The sequence below is a fragment of the Mycteria americana genome, chromosome 18 (genome assembly GCF_035582795.1).
Source record: "Mycteria americana isolate JAX WOST 10 ecotype Jacksonville Zoo and Gardens chromosome 18, USCA_MyAme_1.0, whole genome shotgun sequence".
NCBI lineage: Eukaryota > Metazoa > Chordata > Aves > Ciconiiformes > Ciconiidae > Mycteria > Mycteria americana.
The window spans coordinates 3,309,807-3,330,666 of NC_134382.1; the positions used below are offsets into that span (position 1 = coordinate 3,309,807).

At 50.8% G+C, this 20,860-nt stretch overlaps 1 protein-coding gene and 1 long non-coding RNA gene across 6 annotated transcripts in view; one reads left to right on the forward strand and one right to left on the reverse strand.

The window, feature by feature from the left end:
- Positions 1 to 15,766, forward strand: part of SPEN (spen family transcriptional repressor) — a 67,546-nt gene extending 51,780 nt beyond the window's left edge. For 3 of the 5 annotated variants that reach the window (XM_075520541.1, XM_075520543.1, XM_075520546.1), the window contains 6 exons: positions 1,258 to 1,358; positions 3,884 to 11,822; positions 12,404 to 12,817; positions 13,707 to 13,901; positions 14,435 to 14,593; positions 15,357 to 15,766. In XM_075520541.1, coding sequence (XP_075376656.1) covers positions 1,258 to 1,358; positions 3,884 to 11,822; positions 12,404 to 12,817; positions 13,707 to 13,901; positions 14,435 to 14,593; positions 15,357 to 15,488 — 8,940 coding nt within the window. In that variant the 3' untranslated portion in view covers positions 15,489 to 15,766. The remainder of the gene's footprint in view (positions 1 to 1,257; positions 1,359 to 3,883; positions 11,823 to 12,403; positions 12,818 to 13,706; positions 13,902 to 14,434; positions 14,594 to 15,356) is intronic. The other 2 variants (XM_075520542.1, XM_075520544.1) reach the window with 1 other exon arrangement.
- Positions 15,767 to 16,033: 267 nt separating this feature from the next.
- LOC142418601 (uncharacterized) lies at positions 16,034 to 17,380 on the reverse strand. The gene is made up of 2 exons (XR_012778333.1): positions 16,650 to 17,380; positions 16,034 to 16,183 (listed from the first exon to the last, which is right to left on the reverse strand). It is a non-coding gene; the product is annotated as an uncharacterized LOC142418601 (long non-coding RNA).
- Between the last annotated feature and the right edge of the window lie 3,480 nt (positions 17,381 to 20,860).

Genomic DNA, 20,860 nt, shown 5'->3' on the forward strand with positions numbered 1-20,860 from the left:
GCTGATGTCCAGGCTCTTGATCTGGCCGAGATGATCTGCGGTGGCTTGCACGCCGTAGTCGTGGGGTACGGCATCCCAAGCATGCAGTGCTCTTGCAATGGCAGCTTCTGCCTTGTAACAGATTTTTAAAAATAATAATTAAAAACACTACTTAAAAAAATAGATAGAAAGTACTTTTTCCTGCAGCAACACTTAAAATTTACAGGGATGTCTTGGATTTGGGTGAATGTGGTAATACCTGTTACGACTGTCCGATCAGTTCCACTAATTGGGGACATGAGGTGTCAGCCAACCCTCTGAATTATCTTCCTCCTCCTCCTTTCTTCTCTCCTAAAGAGTGGGTAATGATTCCAAGCATGATGTCTCATCTGGTGTATTAACCTAGCAACTTCACACCCGTTGGGGTCAGGAGTTGGATATACTGTAGTTTCTAAGCGTGGTGGTTGAATAAAAGTAGCCTTTATATGCAGTAAAGTGTGTGGTCATTTAAAAGTTTCATATCTTGTGTTTGTGGGTCTTGCTACTTAGCAACTTTGGAATAAGCAACACCCTTAATGCGTGTATGTCTGTGCTCCACTGCTGTGGTTATACAAATGTCTAGGCTGATTTAGGAAAAAAAAAAAAAAAAGAGGAACTAGAATGTTAAAAATACTGCACTATGTGGCATACATGTAGTTAAATCCATTCTAATCCTTAATTTTTTGCATCAGCTATGTCGTTAGCTTCTTAATATTGTCACCCTTGGCTAGAAAACATCAACTGTTTGAGTAGCTAGAATAGGGAGCTGCAATTCAGGGGGCTTGGTTCCTTTCCCTGACTTGCTGTATAACCCCGGGCAAATAACGTGGAGTCTGAAATAGATTAATAAAACTGACCTGCTGTAGCACTGTGCTGAGATGAAAGGGACTTTGGAACTGTAATTGGAGTCGTAGTATTAAAAACGTCAATACCAGGATAATAATGTGTATTTTTCCTGCTGGTTTACTAAACAGAAGCCTCTGGTCTGGCAGCTACAACAACGTACCCCAGTAAGGAGGTAGTTATATGGCTCCATGCAGCTACACTGAGTTAAGAGAGAAAGGTCTTTACTCCTGGGGATGCGTAAGGCCAGTCCTGAGACATGTTTGACTTTTTTTGTTAAATATTATCGTGCCCGTTTTCAGTTCTGCTCCCGTCTTCAGACTCTGCAGCAGACAGTGAAATGTTGTCAAAATGGATGTTTCTCTCACTGAATGTGATTTATCCTTTATTTTTCAGGTGGACTTTGCAAATCGGGAAAGTCAGTTGGCATTTTATCATTCCATGGAGAAAACGGGTCAAGATATCAGAGACTTTTATGAAATGCTGGCAGAAAGAAGGCATGTGTCAATATCTTTATTACAGTCTTTTACTTTTCCAACATCATCTTAAGTGCAATTAAACTTTCTTCAGGCCATAATTATTAAACAAACACTTGTTTTTGTTCCTCTCAACTTGATCCTCCTTTTTAAAGTTTTATTAACAACATTTTAGCATATTTTTCATGTCTTTTACCATTTCAGTATTTTTTTTAAATTTCAAATTTTCTCAAATTTAGGTGGTCAGACTTAAACCGTGCAGATTAAAGCAGACAGGATATCGTGCATCTGAAGTGTAGCTGGTTACTGAAATTCATACTTAGGTGGAGGTTTTGACTGTCTGCGTGCTCTATATATTTAGTATCCGGTTACTGTGATGGGTCACCAGGACACAGTTGTGAGTCATTCATCATTTCTTAGGAATGCAAAGAATAGCTTATCTGTAATGCCTTCCCGTACCCTCAAGAGAAATGTATATATTAAGGGATGTACATACAGTCTGATAAACTACTGCTGCTCATCTGCTGAGCAGAGAGTAAAATTTGGTCTTCTACCTACCCCTTTTGAACAGTTTAGTTTGTTAACTTGATAAAATAATAAAATATGAGTGAGGCTGCAATTTTTTTTTTTTTTTTTTTTTTTTTTGCTATTTGATGTGAAAAATGTGTTCTGTGTCAATGTCCTTCTGCAGCATCTGTCATGACGGTGTCTGGCCATTTTGCACATGCTGCAGAGGCTTGTGTTCCCCCTGCATGGCCACCTAACCTCTGCAGACCCTGGCTGAGAGCAGCCTGGCACAGAAGCACTCCGCATTTTGTGCTTTTTTTTCTCCAGTGGCTGAATAAACATCTGTGGTTTTATTACTAATGACTATGGTGAAGGCTGAAAAGGGAAGGATTTTCATTTTGCGTGGGTGCATTTTTATTACCTTCAGAGGCTGGCTTAATTGTTAGGGTTCTGTTTTACCTATGAATAAGCCCAGCGTGACACTGATTGTACCTGTGAGCTAGATAAATTCAATGTTTTTTTGCAGCAAAATAGATTGGTCTAATATATATGCAAAATTGCCAGATTTAAAAGCAAGGAGGGTTTGGAAATGGGCAATCAGGATTTGCATAATGGAAATAAACGTGTGTGTTCCCCAGTCCTTGCCAGATGATGTGATGCGCCAGCAAGCAGTCAGTAATAATTTCCTCTGAACTACACCAAATTCAGAAAAGAGAAGTGCATTATTGGACGTCTTTTAATGCACAGGAGTCAGCTGGGCTTGTCTCCACCGTGAAATTATTCTGAGTAGAACACTGATTTCTGGAACAACGTGATACTTGGGTACACGTTAGTCTTGTTTTTCCTTTTCTGTCATTATGCTCACACAGTCATTAAGAGATACTTAGGAATAATGAATCACAGAGTGATTGAGCGAGCGCTGCAGTGAGTCTTGTAATTCTGCATCTTCTAGTCCTCCTCCGAGCTCCTCCAGGCCGTTCACGGTCCCTTGCAATGATGCTAAGATCTGCACTAACCACGTTCTCTTAGGTTGTAGTTGTAGGCAGTCTAAATAGGACCCAAAGGAAAAAAACAACACAAAAAAACCAAACAAAAACCATCAGTAATTTTTTAAACTTCACAGCTGCCTTTCACAAAGTCCCACTTCGCTTGCAGAATGAGGTTTCTGTCTTCCATGTTTTGTTTCTTTGTGTTCTTTTTCAATTTTGTACATTTCTTAAAACCTGAAAGCTGACAGCTTTTAACATAAAACATAAACTGTGAAGCCAAATAAACGTATGTGAAACAGAATATGCAAAACAGTCTGTAATGGTGGAGAATTGGAGCACCAGCTCTATGCCACCCCTCTGCCAAAGAGTGTTAGAAATGGCTTATTTTTGCCGTTTGGAGGTATGGAGATAATAACGCTAATTGCTTGACTTCTTTTGCTGGATGCTTCCCATGAATTCACCTGCTCTCATAAACAACCTGATTTTTTTTGTTGTTGGCTTGGTCTGTAGATAGGCAACATCAGCATGTCACATGCAGCGAAGGAGCTAATTTTGGAATTCAATGATCACTTACAGGGTTTAGCATTTTTAAAGAAATCTTATTACCACTTTACTGCTTAGTAATGGAGAGGTTCCAGCCTTGAGATTTGACTTGACTCATGTTTTCAGAGGTAGGTTTCAGTTCTTGGGTTGGGGTGGTCTTCACCATGACAGACTGCGTGTGGGTGCATAGGTGCTGTGTAGGTTTTACCTTAATTTAATGCGATATTTGAATTGCATTAATGAAGCAGTGAGGGTGGTGAAAAGATTCTTGGCAGAGCTGTCACGAAATGACCAATTAACTGCATACGGTATTTGATAAGCTGACGAAGCATTTAATCTGCTGCACACCGATTCGTTGTTGTTAAACCTCTGTATGCGGCTGTGTACAGTTGTCTTGATGCACCTATAAAGAACTTACCATAAAATGATTCCCCTACATAGCAAAGAACGCGGTAACGCAGTACGTTGGTTGAGAAGGAGAACTCATCTGTTTATTCTTATATTTAGCAGAGATGAAAGAAGAGGATCTTACGAATATGCCCCTGATCGTACGTACTATGAGACTGTTCGAACTCCAGGGACGTATCCTGAAGATCCTCGGCGAGAATACCCAGCTCGAGGCAGAGAATTTTATGCAGAGTGGGATCCGTACCAAGGGGACTACTATGACCCACGATACTACGACGACCCACGCGAGTACAGGGATTACAGGGGCGATCCGTACGAGCAAGACATAAGGGAGTATAGTTACAGGCAACGGGAGAGAGAGAGGGAGAGGGAACGGTTCGAATCTGATCGGGACAGAGACCACGAACGGAGACCGATTGAACGGAGCCAGAGTCCGACGCACTCCAGGCGTCCGCAGAGCCCTGGCGCGTCTCCCTCGCAATCGGAAAGGCTGCAGAGCGATTCGGAGAGGAGGATTTACAGCAGGTCATCGGATCGCAGTGGCAGCTGCAGCTCTCTGTCTCCTCCACGATACGACAAACTCGACAAAGCCCGCGTGGAACGTTACGCAAAAAACGAGAAAACGGAGAAAGAGCGTGCTTTCGACCAGGAGAGAGTCGACAAGGAGAAACGCTTGGTGAGAAAGGAAAAGCCGGAAAAATTAGAAAAGGAGAAAACCGATAAGCAAAAACGAAAAGCAAAAATCCATTCGCCCAGCTCTCAGTCTTCTGAAACGGATCAGGAGAATGAGAGAGAGCCCAGCCCTGAAAAATTGAAGGGCAATAGTAAACAAAGTAAAGAGAGAGGTGACAAAGAAGGGACAGCTAAAAACCGCCTGGAACTAATGCCCTGCGTTGTGTTGACCCGAGTAAAAGAAAAGGAAGGGAAAGTTATTGATCAGCCTGCTTTGGAGAAACTGAGAGCAAAGCTTGATAATGACACTATGAAGTCCCCGCTTCTTGAACAAAAAACACAGACATCTCAAGCTGAGCAAACCAAGTCTGATCAGTCTAAACTGGAACCTGTCAGAACCAAGGTACAAAAAGAGAAAGCCCTTGCCAGTCACGTAGAAGTGGTGGATAAGGAGGGAAAACTGAAACCCAAAAAGCACTTGAAGACAGAGCAAACTTCTGAGGGGTCCAACGCGGTAGATTTAGACAAGTTGGAGGCTCGTAAAAGACGTTTTGCAGATGCAAATCTGAAGCCTGACAGGCAAAAACTGGAAGTAAAAAGAAGCAGCCAAGATGAGGAAGATGCACGCACTGTTTTGAAAAAGCAGCTTGATGCAACAGCTTCGTCTAGAGAAGCGACAATGTTAAGGGAAGGAGAATTGGAGAGAAAACCCCTGAGGAAGGAGATGCTTAAAAGGGAATCTAAAAAACTCAAACTGGAAAGACTTATTCCTGTTACTAGTCCCAAAGAAATTCAGGAGACTCTTAATGTTGGTGGGATTGGCATGCGTCCCACCCTGGATCTACAGGCGAGGCTAATGGAGGCAGCTGATGAACCAGTGGAAGTTCAGGAACTCCCTTCTAAAAAACTGAATCCAGTAAAACCCCAGCATAAACAGGTACAGCTACTAGATGACCAAGGAACAGAGAGAGAGGAGGCAAGGAAGAATTACTCTGGTCTTCCTGAGGACACACCCGACCATAAACTTGGCCAAGAGAAACCTCAGTCAACTGATACGGAGGAGAAAATTGGCATTGACATTGACCACACACAAAGCTACCGGAAACAGATGGAGCAAAGTCGCAGGTTAAAACAGCAGCTGGAAATGGAGATAGCGAAGTCTGAGAAGTTTGGCAGTCCGAAGAAAGATGTGGATGAATATGAAAGACGGAGCTTGGTCCACGAGGTGGGAAAACCTCCGCAAGACGTCACCGATGACTCTCCACCAAGTAAAAGGAAAAAGACTGACCAGTTTGACTTTGAAATTAGCACTAAAAGAGAAAGAAACTACAGAAGTTCTCGTCAGGTGAGTGAGGACTCTGAAAGGACGTCCTGTTCCCCTAGTATCAGACACTTCCCTTTCCACGAAGATGACGACACGCTTGATTCTCCGAGGCTAATGCCATTAAAGGAAACCAAAGAGTCACCTAAAATAGAGGAAAAGGGTCTTTCATACTCCAACATGACTGTGAGGGAGGACTCACTGAAATTTAATCCTTATGATTCCAGCAGAAGGGAGCAGATGGCAGAAATGGCTAAAATAAAACTATCAGTGCTGAGTTCTGAAGATGACTCGAGTAGGTGGGAAACACAAGTGAAGCAGGAGCCTGGCAGAGTTGATATCAGCTTTCCAAGCAGCATCGTCAAAAGAGACAGCATACGCAAGCGGTCTGTCCGAGACCTGGAACCTGGGGAGGTGCCTTCAGATTCGGATGATGACAGTGAAAACAAGCCCCATTCCCCAAAAGCCTCCTCCTTGTTAGAGAGTTCCAGGTTGTCTTTTTTATTAAGGGACAGAGAAGAGAAGTTACGTGAAAGAGAGGAAAGACTGTCAAGTTCCTTAGAAAGAAACAAATTTTACTCTTTTGCGTTGGACAAGACAATCACACCAGACACAAAGGCCTTGCTTGAAAGAGCTAAATCTCTCTCTTCGTCCAGAGAAGAAAACTGGTCCTTTCTAGATTGGGATTCAAGATTTGCTAGTTTTAGAAACAATAAAGACAAAGAGAAGGTTGACTCGGCTCCGAGACCTATTCCATCGTGGTATATGAAAAAGAAAAAAATCAGGACTGATTCAGAAGGTGGAAAACTAGATGATAAGAAAGAAGATCATAAAGAGGAGGAACAAGAGAGACAGGAACTGTTTGCTTCTCGATTTTTGCATAGTTCAATCTTTGAACAGGACTCCAAGCGCCTGCAGCATTTAGAGAGAAAAGACGATGATCTCGACTTCATTTCTGGTAGATTGTATGGGAGACAGTCTTCCTCCGATGGGACTAACAGCGCCGCTGATTTGGTGCAAGAACCGGTGGTTCTCTTCCACAGTAGATTTATTGAACTAACGCGAATGCAGCAGAAAGAAAAGGAGAAAGATCAGAAACCAAAAGAAGTGGAAAAACAGGAAGATAAAGAAAACCGGCCGAAAACACCAGAAACAGTTCCTGATAGTAAAGAACCAGAACATAAAACTTCCTCAGTGGTTGGTCCCTCTTCGGTCACTGTCCTACCACAGGAACCAGCACCGGTTGCTTCTGAGAAGATAGCAAGCGAAAAGGTAGTGGTGGAAACAGCTTCTGTAAAAGAAGAAAAACCGTCTGAACCTGCTTCTACAGCAGAGGAACAAAAACCTTTTCCTGAACTTGCTGCTCCTGTCAAAATCGAACCACCCGAGCAAACCGAACCCCCACCAGTCGTAGAAGCTAGTAAAGAAGTTGTTGCTACAACCCTGGCACCAGAGGAAGACGCTGTAGCAACAGAGCATCCTTCATACTTGGATACCAAGCCTCCTACTCCCGGAGCTTCGTTTTCTGAAGCAGACATCAGTGTAGATCCAGAACCTGAAGCTGCCCAGTTGATTCCACCTCCGCCCAAGCTAGTTCACAAGTCCGATGAGGCTGCCGAACCTAAAGAAGAAAATCCCCCACCTTCTGCCAGCGCTGATGCTAGTGCGAGTCAAAAGGTGGAGGCGGCTGCTGAGGTCCTGCCACCCGTTTCTGACAATGATATGGAAGTTGAACCTCCGGTTGTTGTAAAAGATAAAAAGTCCTACAAGAGTAAACGCTCTAAAACTCCCGTGCAGTCGGCTGCAGCTAACATCACGGAAAAGCCCGTCACAAGGAAGAGCGAAAGAATTGACCGTGAAAAACTCAAAAGGTCAAGCTCTCCTCGTGGGGAGACACAGAAACTTTCTGAATTGAAAGTGGAGGTGGAGAAGGTTTCGAGGAACGCTGCTAAATCCCCTAGTTCTGCTGCAGAGCCAGAAAACGTGGAGCCAAGCTTACCAATAGGCCGGACTAGGCGCAGAAACGTAAGGTCAGTCTATGCTACCACGGGGGACAATGAAGGCCCATCTCCGGTGAAGGACTCCGTGGAGGTCACTAGATCCACCAGGAAGAGAGGGGAAAAGGAACCGCAGGAAACAGTGACAACGGTTCCTACGACCCCGAGGAGGGGGAGACCTCCGAAAACCCGCCGTAAGCCGGAGGAGGACATCTCTCCAATAAAGACAGAACCGGTACAGCAAGAGGCAGAGGAGGCTGAAACTAAAGATGCTGTGGAAGCTCCTAAGCCTGCAGAAGGTTGGAGGTCTCCTAGGTCCCAGAAGCTAACACACAGTCACTCATCAGCTGCTAGCAGCCAACAGGGGAAGAAAGGGAAGAATGAAGCGAAAGCTGATACCTCGGCTGAATCTGAAGATGCTGCTGAAAGAAGCGGTCAGGAATTGAGCGTCAGTGACAACAGCAATAAAGCAAAAGCCACTGAGAAAGAGCCGACAGCGAGTGAGCAGAAACGTGATAGGAAAGAACTGGATGCGGAGAAAAACCAGCTAGAAATCCCCACGGTTGAGATCATTGAGAAGAAGCCGGTGCCAGAAAAGGTTACGAAATCCAAAAGGGGAAGGTATAAAAATACCAAAACTGTCGTAGATAAAGCATCCGTGTGTCTCAAAAATGTAGAAATACGCCTCAACGTGGACGAAGTCAAGGGCGCCTTGCGGCCGACTGAGGAGGAGGCAGAGCCAGTGGCAGTGTCGCCGGCCAAAATGAAGAGCCCCCAAAAAGAGGACATCTTGCCACCCCATTTTGCTAAGAGTGAGGTAGAAGATTCATTCCCAGAAACAGAAAAAGAGGTGATGCGGGAACCAAAGCAGTCCCCCGAAGCTGCGCAGCTAGCAAAACAGATTGAACTCGAGCAGGCCGTGGAGAATATTGCAAAACTCACCGAAACTCCTCCGTCAATTGCTGCCTACAAAGAGCCGACGGCAGATGTGTCTGAAGTTCGTCAGGAGGAGGAAGGAGATAAACCCGCGCATCAGGCTAGTGAAACGGAGCTGGCAGCGGCCATTGGCTCCATCATCAATGATATTTCTGGGGAGGCAGAAAGCTTTCCTGCACCCCCAACGTATCCCGCTGAATCGGAAGCTGAAATCCCCGCAGAGCCCTTGGTGTTACCGTCGCCTCGGGAGGAGATGGAGCCCGAGACTGATCAGGCAGTGAATAATATCCTAGAAACTGAGGCTGCCGTCGAGCCCACGGTGCAGCCGGTTCCCAGCTCTGCCCCGTCGGTGGTAGAGGCGGAGAGCAAGGAGACCGAAGTCAGCTTCAGTGAATCTTCCAACTCTGCGCAGGAGGCCGAGACCTTGCAGGAGGCTGAAGTTGCTCGGAAGGAAAAGGGCCGTCAGAAAACCACGCGGCAGAGGCGCAAAAGGAGCACGGGCAGAAAGGGCGACGCCGCTGAAGTCATCACCTTCGAGCCAGAGAGGGTGCAGAGCAAGTCGCCCCCCGCCAACGAAGTAAAGGCAAAACCCGAAGAAGCCTCAAAGGAGGAAAAGCAAACTAAAGCTCAGGCTTCCGTGGAGCCAAGCGCTTCTGACGCCAGCAAGGCTGCAGTCGCTGCTGATGTCGTGGCTGCGCACGAAGCCGTCGCTGAGAGCAGCACCTCTCCAAAAGCACCTGCTCCGGCTCCTCTGGACCTGGCCGCCCCGCCGGTTCCCCTCGACGAGGGGAGTCAGAGCGGGTTCAAGATACGGTCGCCCATGGAGAACATGCCCGTCACGCCGCCAAGCGCCCCAAATGCAGCCCTTCCTGCCATCCCTTCAGCAGCGGCAGCGGCCAAGCTGCCCACCCCGGTGCCCACTGCAATTGTCCCCCTTCACTCCAGCACTGCCAAGGTGCCGGAGTGGATGGTAAGGCACGAGGAACCCCGTGCCCGTTCCACGCCCCCGCCCGCTCTCCCACCAGACACGAAGGCGTCGGATATCGATACAAACTCCAGCACTTTGAGGAAGATACTCATGGAACCCAAGTACGTCTCGGCGACGAGCATAACTTCCACGCACGTGACGACGACACATGCCGAGCCAGTGAGCGCGCCTCGTTTGGAGGAGGCACCCCTCCACCCTGCAGTAGAGGCCATAAAACCAATTTCGGAGGAGAAGCCGGCAGTTCCCGTCACCAACGCCTTGGACCCACCGGTGGCCGAAGCACCGGTGTTCAGCGAGAAGGAGAAGATAAGTACTGTGATTGCTCCCAAAGCCACTTCTGTTATAAGCAGGATGCCCCACAGCGTGGATCTGGAGGAGGCTCCGAGGATTACCTTGGTGAAGCAAGCTCCCCAAACTCAGACGTGTCTCGTCAACGCCCCCTCGCCAAAATTTAAGCAGAGATCAAGCACAAATGATAACAGTAGGTTTCATCCAGGATCGATGTCTATTATTGAGGAGAGGCCTGTAGAGACTGGGTCCAGTCCGGGGCTGCGGGTGAACACCTCGGAAGGCGTAGTGCTTCTGAGTTACTCAGGGCAGAAGACGGAAGGCCCTCAGCGGATCAGTGCCAAGATCAGCCAGATTCCCCCAGCCAGCGCTGTCGACATAGAGTTTCAGCAGTCTGTATCCAAGTCTCAGATTAAACAGGAACCTATCACACCATCTCAGCCGACACCGAAAGGCTCCCAGACCTCGGCGGGTTACGGGACTGTTTCCACCCATTCTTCTTTGGTACTAGGAACACAACCTTACAATACATCACCCGTTATCTCCTCCGTTAAACAAGAGCGCTCTGCGCTGGAGAAGTCCGACTCATCCCACCTTTCTGTCCAGACTCCAGCATCTCAGCCTGGTAAAGTCCTCACACAGACTGTAAACACTCCACCCGTACTCGTCCACAACCAGATTGTTGTGAACAAAAAACTGTCCGATCCAGCTGCTCTGAAAGTGGAGACCAAGACTCTGCAACCCTCCAACTTGAGTCCTGGAGTTAGTCCTCACCACCCTTCCCTCTCTGGGAAAATGCATTCAGAAGCAAACCACGTCAGCTCGGGACCCAGCACCCCAACTGACCGGGCTATTTCACACTTGGGGGTCACCAAACAGGAGCCGCACTCGCCACGTACGAGCGGGCACTCGCCGTCGCCGTTCCCCCGGGCTTGTCATCCCGGCAGTACCTCGTCTCCGGCTTTATCGAGCAGTACCCCGGTCATGCTGGCGCCGGGAATTCCCGTTCCTCAGTACATATCCAGCATGCATCCCGAGCAATCTGTTATCATGCCCCCTCACAGCGTAACACAGACTGTGTCCCTGGGCCATCTGTCCCAAGGCGAGGTGAGGATGAACACCCCTCCTCTCTCCAGCATCCCTTATGGCATCCGCCCGGAAGCGCTCCACTCCCCCAGAGCTGCTCTGCAACCCCAGATAGAGATCAAACCTCAGCGATCCAGCACGCCCCAGCCAGCTCCGATACGGGACATAGTCATGCCGCCTCTGTCTTCTCAGCATGCCCCCGAGGAGGAGATGCACTACCACCACACCACGGTGTGCAGGGGACCAGCCCCCGTTCAGTCCGACGTGCTGGTGATGCAGCCGGATTACCGCATGCACCCCACAAGCATCAGGCTCGACCAGTACAACGTCCCCCGGGACGTGAGGATGATCATGCACCCGCACATGGCCGCCGTGGGAGAGCACCACTCGGAAACGAGACAATCCCGAACTCCTGAAGGGGCTGTGAAGACTCCCCCTGTCAGTAAGACCCCACAGCCCGGAAAAGAGACACCAAAATCCTCCGAAGGCAAGATGGCACACTCTCCTCACAGCGAACCCCGGCTCCTCAGCGTCCCCTCCAGCAGCCAGCTGCCTGGACTGCCTTTGACGCAGCCGGTGGTGGTACCGCATGGGGTACAGATCATGCACCCCGCGGGGAGCTCCTTTCACGATTATCGGTCTGTGTATGGTGACATGAGGAATTACCATACGGCGGCACAGCTCGGGCATCCTCAGTTCCCGGGTGCCTCGCCGATCGGGTTGCCTTCCCGGAGCATGACCCCGTCTCAGGTGAGAAATAAAACCCTTTCTTCTTCTACCTGAAATCTGGAGCGCTTTGAGCTAATTACAGCCCCGGCGCGGCTCTGCGTGGCCACAGGAGCTGAGTTTAGCTCTCTGTGGTTAGTCTCCAAGCTCTACTTAAGTTCATAGCACAAGAGGAGCTATTTTTGTTTGGGAAATGGGGTTTGAACGCTGCTTGACATTAGAGGAAGCTAAAAAAACCCGTTTTCTTAACTACTCTAGGACTCAAACCTACCTACACGTTTCTAGACGTAGAGGTGTCGGGAGGAGAATTGTCAGCATCGAGGTGGTGCGTGGGTCAGACGTCCGCGGACAGATGGCATGGCTAAGGATGGGCTTGGGGCAGGATTCGGGGTTTCAGCTCTCGGGTGTGAGAGGCTGGTGGAGTGGCTTTGGAAGGGGGGGCTGGTCCAGGCACCACCGCAGCAGGGCTGGTACTGTGGCGTGGAGACACAGATTTCTCCGCCAGCAATCTGATGGTGTCCTGGCAGCCTTACTGTTGAATGAATGAGTTCTGATATGCCCGTGGCCTAAAATCTTTCCTTTTTTCCCCGCCGCCTGCTTCCCAGGGTCTACCGGAGGGCGAACACTCGCACCCCAGCCAGCCAGTACGCAGCAAGACTCCTCAGATCCCCCAGGATCCCAAGGGCCCGCCAGCAGCAGGGCCCGAACAGAGTCACCACCCCACTGTAAATAGGCACGCGGCACCGATAGACCCTCACGTCCACCTTCAGAGGGCACAAGCGGACACGGGCCAGACTTCCTACCCTTCGCCCGTTGCCATTTCGATGAAACAGGAGCTTCCATCACCGCACCAACCTCAGGCGGTTCCCAAGCAATCCATGTTTATCCCGACGACGTCGGGTCCCGGGGCCCTGCCGGGGCTGCCCCTCAATCGCCCTGAGCCCCAGTCTGCTCTCAAACAGGAGCCGTCTCCTCACCCCGTTTCGCAGAGACCTGTGGATATGGTTCAGCTTCTGACAGTAAGTATTGCTCCGTGGTCTTCTGGCTGAGTAGCTTCATGCTCCTCATCCGGGGAGAAACAATCAGATTCTGCATAGCTTATCTCACTTGTGGCACCAAGATCTGACCTCTCTTGCATCAAATGCTTTGGATGCGGAGAAAGCGATCGATTGTCTGTCTGCTTTCTGTCCCCGGTGAATTTTAGCCGTGTTCATGTCTACATGGCATTTATTAGAGCCTCACGATAAGGCGCTGCTAATGCAGAGCAGCCGTGTTTCTCTCATCATTGTTTCAAACAACCTGCAGGCTCAGGCAGGCAGTGCTGCATCAGTTTTACAGTCAGCTGTTTCTTGGCAAGGTTTTCTTCATGGGCGGGAAAGAGTGATGGTGTATTTAATTTAAAAAGAAAAAAAAGACTCACCTAAAGCCTAGAGACTGAGGAAGAGGAGGGAGATAGTGAGGAATAGGCACTGATGAGGAACCGAGGGTTGCATTCAGTGCTGAGTATTTCCCGTTTAACCTTGAGCAACTCTCCTGCTGCTGCTGTTTCTCAATTCTCCCATTTGTAAAAGCGCAAATAGCGTTTGGTAACAGCCCCGCTCTGCCTCGCGCTGTGTGGGAGGCTGGAAGATGGGGAAGTGCTCTGATGTTACGATGAAGGGACCCACCCAGGCATCTCAGCCAGCTGGAAGAAAAAGGGCTGAATTACTGATTTAGCAGGACCTAACCCAAGCCCAGACCGGCGCGTACGAGGACTAATAAGATGTTACGTCTGGACTGAGTCCTTAAAGCAAAGCGGTGGTGTCTTAATTGCCTGTGAAAGTATCAGAGGCAAACGAGCAGCTCAGACGGGATTTAAGATCCCCCTCTCCTTCATTTGCATTTAATATTTCTTCTCCCTCTTTCCAGAAATACCCGATTGTCTGGCAGGGCCTTTTGGCTCTAAAAAACGACACGGCCGCTGTTCAGCTCCACTTTGTCTCTGGTAATAACGTCTTGGCACACCGGTCCTTGCCGGCGCCGGAGGGAGGACCGCCGCTGAGAATCGCTCAGCGCATGCGACTGGAGGCTTCGCAGCTGGAGGGTGTCGCGCGCAGAATGATGGTGAGGGGTCGGGACGGGGCGAGGATGCATGTTTGGGAAGAGCTAATATCTACGTGCTGAAAGCTGGGCTGTTCTTGCCAGCTGCGTAACAAAAACCTACCGCTTCTCCCAGAAACTTCGGCTCTTGTTGCTTGTGTCGGGTTGTTTTGGGTATTCTGGTAATAGCTGCGCAATTCCTTCGTCCCGAAGGGTGTGAAATACAGGTTGCAAGGCATGAGCGATAGGTAGTACTCTGCATTCATATAAAAGGGAATGGCGGGGCTGGGAAACCTTTGAAGTCACCTGTCCCTCGGCCCTGGAACAAATTCCTGCTGGCTCTGACACGTCTGAGTAAGGTGGAAAGTGGAATTCAGGCAGCTGTGGAAATCAGTAGTTTTCAGTCCTTTTCACCATCTAGGCTGGCCGAGCTTTCAGCACGTCCTTTGTAACTTCGGAGGAGTTCAAAGAGAGGATTTTCCACTGCAGATAATGTATGTCAGGAACGGGCCTGTTCCCAGCAAACATTTGACTTAATGACTGTATTTTCTTTCCAGGTGGAGAGCGATTACTGCCTATTACTGGCCTTGCCTTGTGGCCGAGACCAGGAAGACGTAGTGAATCAGACTGAGTCACTTAAGGCTGCGTTCATCAGCTACCTGCAGGCTAAGCAAGCTGCAGGAATCATCAACGTTCCCAACCCCGGCTCTAATCAGGTATTGGCAGGGAAAGCCTGAAATGCCGTAGATAAACTAAATCGATAGATAATGGGACCTACAGCCTTCCACCCCAGCTCTTTGCTTAAGGTTGTAGCTGAGGTGTTTTTGTCATTGAAATAAACCCCCCAGGTTTACCGTGCTGGCTTGTTGCATCACCAGTCAAAACGCAGCGATATAATTGATATAATTACTGAAGATGAATCGCAAAGCCGAAAAAAAACCCCACACATACGTTCAGTTTGTTCGCAGCCCTACATCTTTGGCCGAAAGCAAACCAAACTCATTTTCCAACTCTTCTTCTGCGTTGGGAGTAGAGTCCTCATTTCTTCCTCATACCATATCCTGGTTTTTCCGGGACACCTGGAGTTTTCTTGCTCTTTCCCGCATAAAGACAAAACGTTTGGGTTTGGCGATGTGGAGCATTTATTCCAGACGCATTGCTGCATCGAATCAAATTTAATCTGTTCCCTGGGTGTCAACAGCCCCGAATGAGTGGTCAGCGCTCACTGAAATAATTAATGGGATTTTTTTTTGTCTTTTGCAATAAAACCAGCCAGCTCTTACGTCCCCGGTGTGGAAAAACTCCCCACCGTGGGAACCACACCTGAGGCTGCTGAACAGCCTCTCCTTTTTCATACAAGTGCGCCGGTTTATGAGCCTTTAAGCACCCAAAAAATCACGGAATGTCCCATTTCAGAACCTTGGAGGCCAGCCCTCACCCCGGTTTGTCTCTCATCTGTGTTTCTTTTCTCCCTCGCAGCCTGCCTACGTTCTGCAGATCTTCCCACCCTGCGAATTTTCGGAAAGCCACCTGTCCCGCCTAGCCCCGGACCTCCTCGCCAGCATCTCCAACATCTCTCCTCACCTGATGATTGTCATCGCGTCGGTATGAGCTGTTTACCGGTTACTGACTTTATTTTTTTTTTTTTTTTCCAAGGCCCTGCAGCAAAAAAAAAAAAAAAAAAAAAAAAAAAGCCCACAAAAAAACCACCAAAAAAAAAATTTTAAAATAAAAATAAATAAAAAGAGAGAGAGAAAGTAATGAAACAAGAAAATGCTGCCAGACTACCAGCCTCCTGCCCTAACCGGCCTCGATCAAACTGTTGCTGGGTAGTGGTTCCGCTACCTTGTATGTTTACATATTGCTTTAGCTTACGGACAACTGATGCACTCAGCAGGCGGACTGGTATTGGGTTTCTGTGCCTCCTTTTGGGGAAAAGAGAAAGGATGGCTTATTTTTTTTAACAAAAAAAAAAGGAAAAAAATAAAAAAGAACCTGAACTGCCTTTGCACTAAATTAGTGACTCGGACCTTTGCACAGTTGGAGACACGCTGTGACGTTCTGGATGTCTTGACACACATTAACACGCGCCGTGGACTAAACGCAGGACCTGGGGACTTCTGCTGAAATTTGTGGGTCAAGGATCATTTCACACATTATCTTTTTTATTTTATTTTATTGGTTGTTTTTTTTTTCTTTTGTTTGGTTTTTTGGGGGGGTTTTATTTTTTCTGGATGTGAACCTTCCTCTCCTCCACTTGCCCCTGCTGCAGCCGTCTTCTCTTCATCTGGGATGTACAGTTTACACTGAAAAAAAAAAAAAAAGAAAATACAAAACAAAAAAAAAAACAAAAGGGAGAGCTATTTTCCTTCCTGGTGGGATATGCAGAACTCAGTGGGTGTGTGTATATATAAATATATATATAATATATATAAATATATATAATACTGACTTTAAAAAAAAAAATCAAATCCCCACAACATACATTTTTTTTTAATCTGTGCCAAAAATGTGTTTTCAGAGAAAATCTTATTTTCATACTCAGACTTTGTATTGTCGCTCATTTGTAAGTGCGCTTCATTTAAACATGCCCCCCCTCGTCTCATGAGCTGTGGAAGTGTTATACACTTGTACAAAAGACTTTCGACCCCCCCTCGACCCCCCCTTCGCCTTCCCTAACACTTATTAATTTATGGAACTGTTTTTTTTCTCAGCGCAGTTTTGTTTTGTGTGTCCATTGGATTACAAACTTTATTAAAAAATACAAAACACCTCGGCGCCCGGATCTCGTCCCTCGGCCGCTCGGGATGGGGGGGCAGAGCGGAAGGAGGTTTGGGGGCTCCCCCCAGGAGTCGTCACCGCTCTCTTGTTTAAAAAAAAGGAGAAAAAAAAAAAAGATAATTTTATGAGAGTAAACTCAAATCTTGGTTTATTTTTCCTTGTGTGTTGTAAATATTTGTTGAAAACCAAAGTTGCTTTTTTTTCCCGCTTTTTATTTCAATACGCCCCAGCTACTCGCAAAATACCCCCAAATTCTGATATTCGCCGTCCTTTAAAAAACAAGAGCCAAACTTCATGTTTTTTGCTGCTTTTCCACCCAAAAGCACGCTGGGCTCCGGCACAGAAGGGAGGTGGCACGGGGAGCCGGTGGGAGCCATCAGAACCCTCGGTTAATCACCGATGCCGGTGCAAATGGGTTAAAATCAAGGAGATGCGGTAAAAAAGGAGATTTCTGAGAAAAGCTGGGGGCCTGGACCCCGCCAGAGCGGCCAGCGGGGATTTGGGTTGGAGAGAGGGGAGACCCTCGCCCCGCTTCCCGGGCCGAGGGCGAGCGGGGCTGGGGGCAGCAGACAGCCCCTTTTGGGTTAAAAAAAGGTCCAAAAGGTGCTGCTGGTGCCCCAGGATCAGGGCGGGGGTGCTGTGAGCCCAGCCCCCTCCTGCCCCCCGCTCTGGGGCTCGGCCGGGGCCACCCCACGGGGACCCCCAGGCCCCGCTGCCACGGAGGGGGGACCGGGGTGAGGATTGGGGCTGAGACCCCCCCTACCCCAGGGGTGGGATGGAGACGGGAGGGGTGGACGGACAGACGGACAGATGGACGCTGGGGGGGTGAAGGGGCTGATCCTGCCCATGGGAGGAGGGCGGGGGTGTGACATGGCTGGGTTTTGGCACAGGGCCTTTGGGGCAAAAACTCCATTTTGGGGGGGTTTGTGCCAGGGCGGGGAGGAGGCGAGTGTGTGGCTGGGTGGGCGTCTGCCCGTCTGTCCAGCTGGATGTACAAGTGTCCGTGGGTCCAGTGGTACGTACAGCCGTCTGTGTGTCCTGCTGGGTGGGTGGCCATCCGTGTGTCCAGCTGGATGTGCAGCTGTCCGTCTGGACATACCACGGTCTGTGTGTCTGGCTGACCGTGCAACAGCTGTACATCCAGGTGGGCGTGCACCTGTCCGTGTGTCTGTCTGTCCGTGCATCTGTCCCCATCCCCCACCCAGGGCACTGGGGGGGGGCAGCGCTGGAGTTGTATGTCCAGCTGGACACACGGACAGTTGGATGGATGGTTGGACATACAGGCGGTGGCACATCCAGCCAGACACACGGACAGTTGCAGGTCCAGACAGATGGACCGTTGTACGTCCAGCCGGACACACAGACAAGTGCATGGATGGATGCAACAGCCAGTTGCGGAGTCAGCCAGACACACGGACGGCTGCACGTCCAACCAGAGAGTGGTGGATCCAGCTGGACACACGGACGAGTATGCGTCCAGCTGGACTCACAGACAGTTGCGTGTCCAGACAGACAGAGGGACAGTTGTACGTCCAGCTGGAAACAAACAGCTGTACATACCACTGGACACACGGACAGCTGCACACCCAGCTGGACACATGGACCACTGTACATCCAGCTGGACAGACGGACAGACGCCCACCCAGCCAGACACTCACCTCCTCCCCCCCAGCTCACCCCCCCAAACCGGAGTTTTTGCCCCAAAGGCCCCGCGCCAAAAGCCAGCGATGTCACACCCCGCCCTGCTCGTGGGCAGGATCGGGCCCTTTAACCCCCCATTGTCCATCTGTCCAGCCCCGTGTCCGTCACCCACCCTGGGGCATGGGGGGGTTCAGGCCCAATCCTGGCTCCAGACACACGGATGGGGGCACGGACAGATGGACACGTGGGGGGGCAAAGAGGGGCTGATCCTGCCTGCGGGGGGGGGGGGGGGGGGGGCGGGAATGGCTGGGCTTTGGGGCAAAAAAGTCCATTTTTAGGGAATTTATGGTGTGTCTGGCTGGACATGCAACTGTCCATCTGTCTGGACGTGCAACTGTCCATGTGTCTGTCTGCATGTCCAGCTGTAAACTGTCCATGTGGCCAGCTGGACATGCAAGTGTCCGTGTGTCAGGCTGGATGTGTGGCCATGGCGCAGCCCATCCCTTGGAGCCCCCGACCCCCCCCCAGCACCCCAGGCTGCGGAGAAATGCATGGACAGACGGACAGGCGCACGACCCGCTGGACGTACAGCTGTTGCACAGGCAGACACACGGACAGTCGCGTCCAGCGGTACGTACAACCGTCCGTGTGTCCAGCTGGACGTGCAACCCCTGCTCTGCCCCCCCAGAGCCCTGGGTGGGTAACGGGGGTGGGGACAGACGCACGGACGGCTCAAGGTCCAGAGGGACACACAGCTGGGCGCATGCCCAGCCAGACACACAGACAGGGCATGTTGAGTTGGACATACGGACGGGTGCACCGCCAGCCAGAGACACGGACAGCTGGACACACGGACGCGTACACGCCCTGCTGGGCTCACAGGCAGTTGCACGTCCAGATGGATGGACACATGGACGGTTGCAGGTACAGCTGGTGTTGCGGCCATCCAGACATACGGACACTTGTACATCCAGACAGACAGACGCCCGCCCAGCCAGACACTCGCCTCCTCCACCACCCCCCACCCCCAAATGGAGGGGGTTTTGCCCCAAAGGCCCCGCGCAAAAACCAGTGATTCCCCCCCCCCCCCCCCCCCACAGCTGTCCGTCTGTCCAAGCCCTGTCCGTGTGTCCATCACCCACCTGGGGCACTGGGGGCAGGGGGTGGTTTAGGCCCAATCCTGGCTCCAGACACATGGATGGGGGTGCAGACAGACGGACACATGGGGGGGTGGGATGGGGTGGTGGTGAAATTGCTGATGTTTTGGAGCAGGGCCTTTGGGGCAAAAACTCCATTTTTGGGGGGGGGTGGAGGAGGTGAGTGTCCGGCCGGCCGGGCGTCTGACTGTCCGGGGACTTGCATGTCTGTCCAGCTGGACATACAGCTGTCCATGTGTCCATCTGTCCGTGCACCCATCCATGCAGTTGTCCATGTGCCCAGCTGACCGGTCACCCGTCCATATTTCCATGTGGATGTGCTGCTGTCCGTGTGTCCGGCTGGATGTCCAACCATCCGTGTCCAGCTGCATGTGCAATTGTCCGTGTGTCCAGATGGACATGAAATTGTCCGTGTGTCCGGCTGGATGGGCACCTGTCCGTTTGTATGTGCAGCTGTGCACCCAGCCACGTGTCCATCTGTCTGGATGGCTGTGCGGCCATCCCTGCATCCAGCTGGACATGCAAATGTCTGTCTGTCCATACGCCTGACCCCACCCGAGGTGCTGAGGGGGTTCTGGGGCTCCAGGGGGACAGAGCAGGGGTTGTAGGTCCAGCTGGACAGACGGACAGACACCCGCCCAGCCGGACACTGACCTCCTCCGCCCGCTGGCACAAACCCCCCAAAAATGGAGTCTCTGCCCCAAAGGCCCCGTGCCGAAACCCAGCAATTTCACAGCCCCGCCCCCCACTCGTGGGCAGGCTCAGCCCCTCTGAGCCCCCCAGCCTCCCCCCGTGTCCAAGCCGTGTCCGCGTGTCCCCTCCCCCCGAGAAGAGCCTGGATCCGGCCCCTTCCCCCGAGGAGCCCCCCGGGTCCCTCAGCCCGGACCCCGCGCTCCCGTGGGGTGCCCCTGCCGGGTCCCCCCCCGTCCCCGTGTCCCCCCCCCCGGGGGATGCGCAGCCCCAGCAGAGGGGGACGGGGCTGGAGCCGGTGCTGCCGCCCCGAAACCCCCCCGGCACCCGGGTGGGGTAACGGAGGTGGGGACAGACACACGGACAGGTGCACGGCCCCTCACCCCGGTCCCTGGCAGCGGGGCCTGGGGGTCCCCGTGGGGTGGCCCCGGCCGAGCCCCGAGACCCCCGGGGGGGTGGGGGGGGTGGCAGGAGGGGGCTGGGCTCACAGCACCCCCACCTTGATCCTGGGGCACCAGCAGCACCTTTTTGACCTTTTTTTAACCCAAAAGGGGCTGTCTGCTGCCCCACGTTGCCCCACGTGCGTGTCTCCCCTCTCTCCACCCCCAACTCCCCCCTGGCAAATCCTAAACCACCTTTTTTACCTTTATCACCTCAACTATCCCCATTTTCAGTCAATCGTGCCCTTATTAGTGATTAAACGAGTATTTCAGT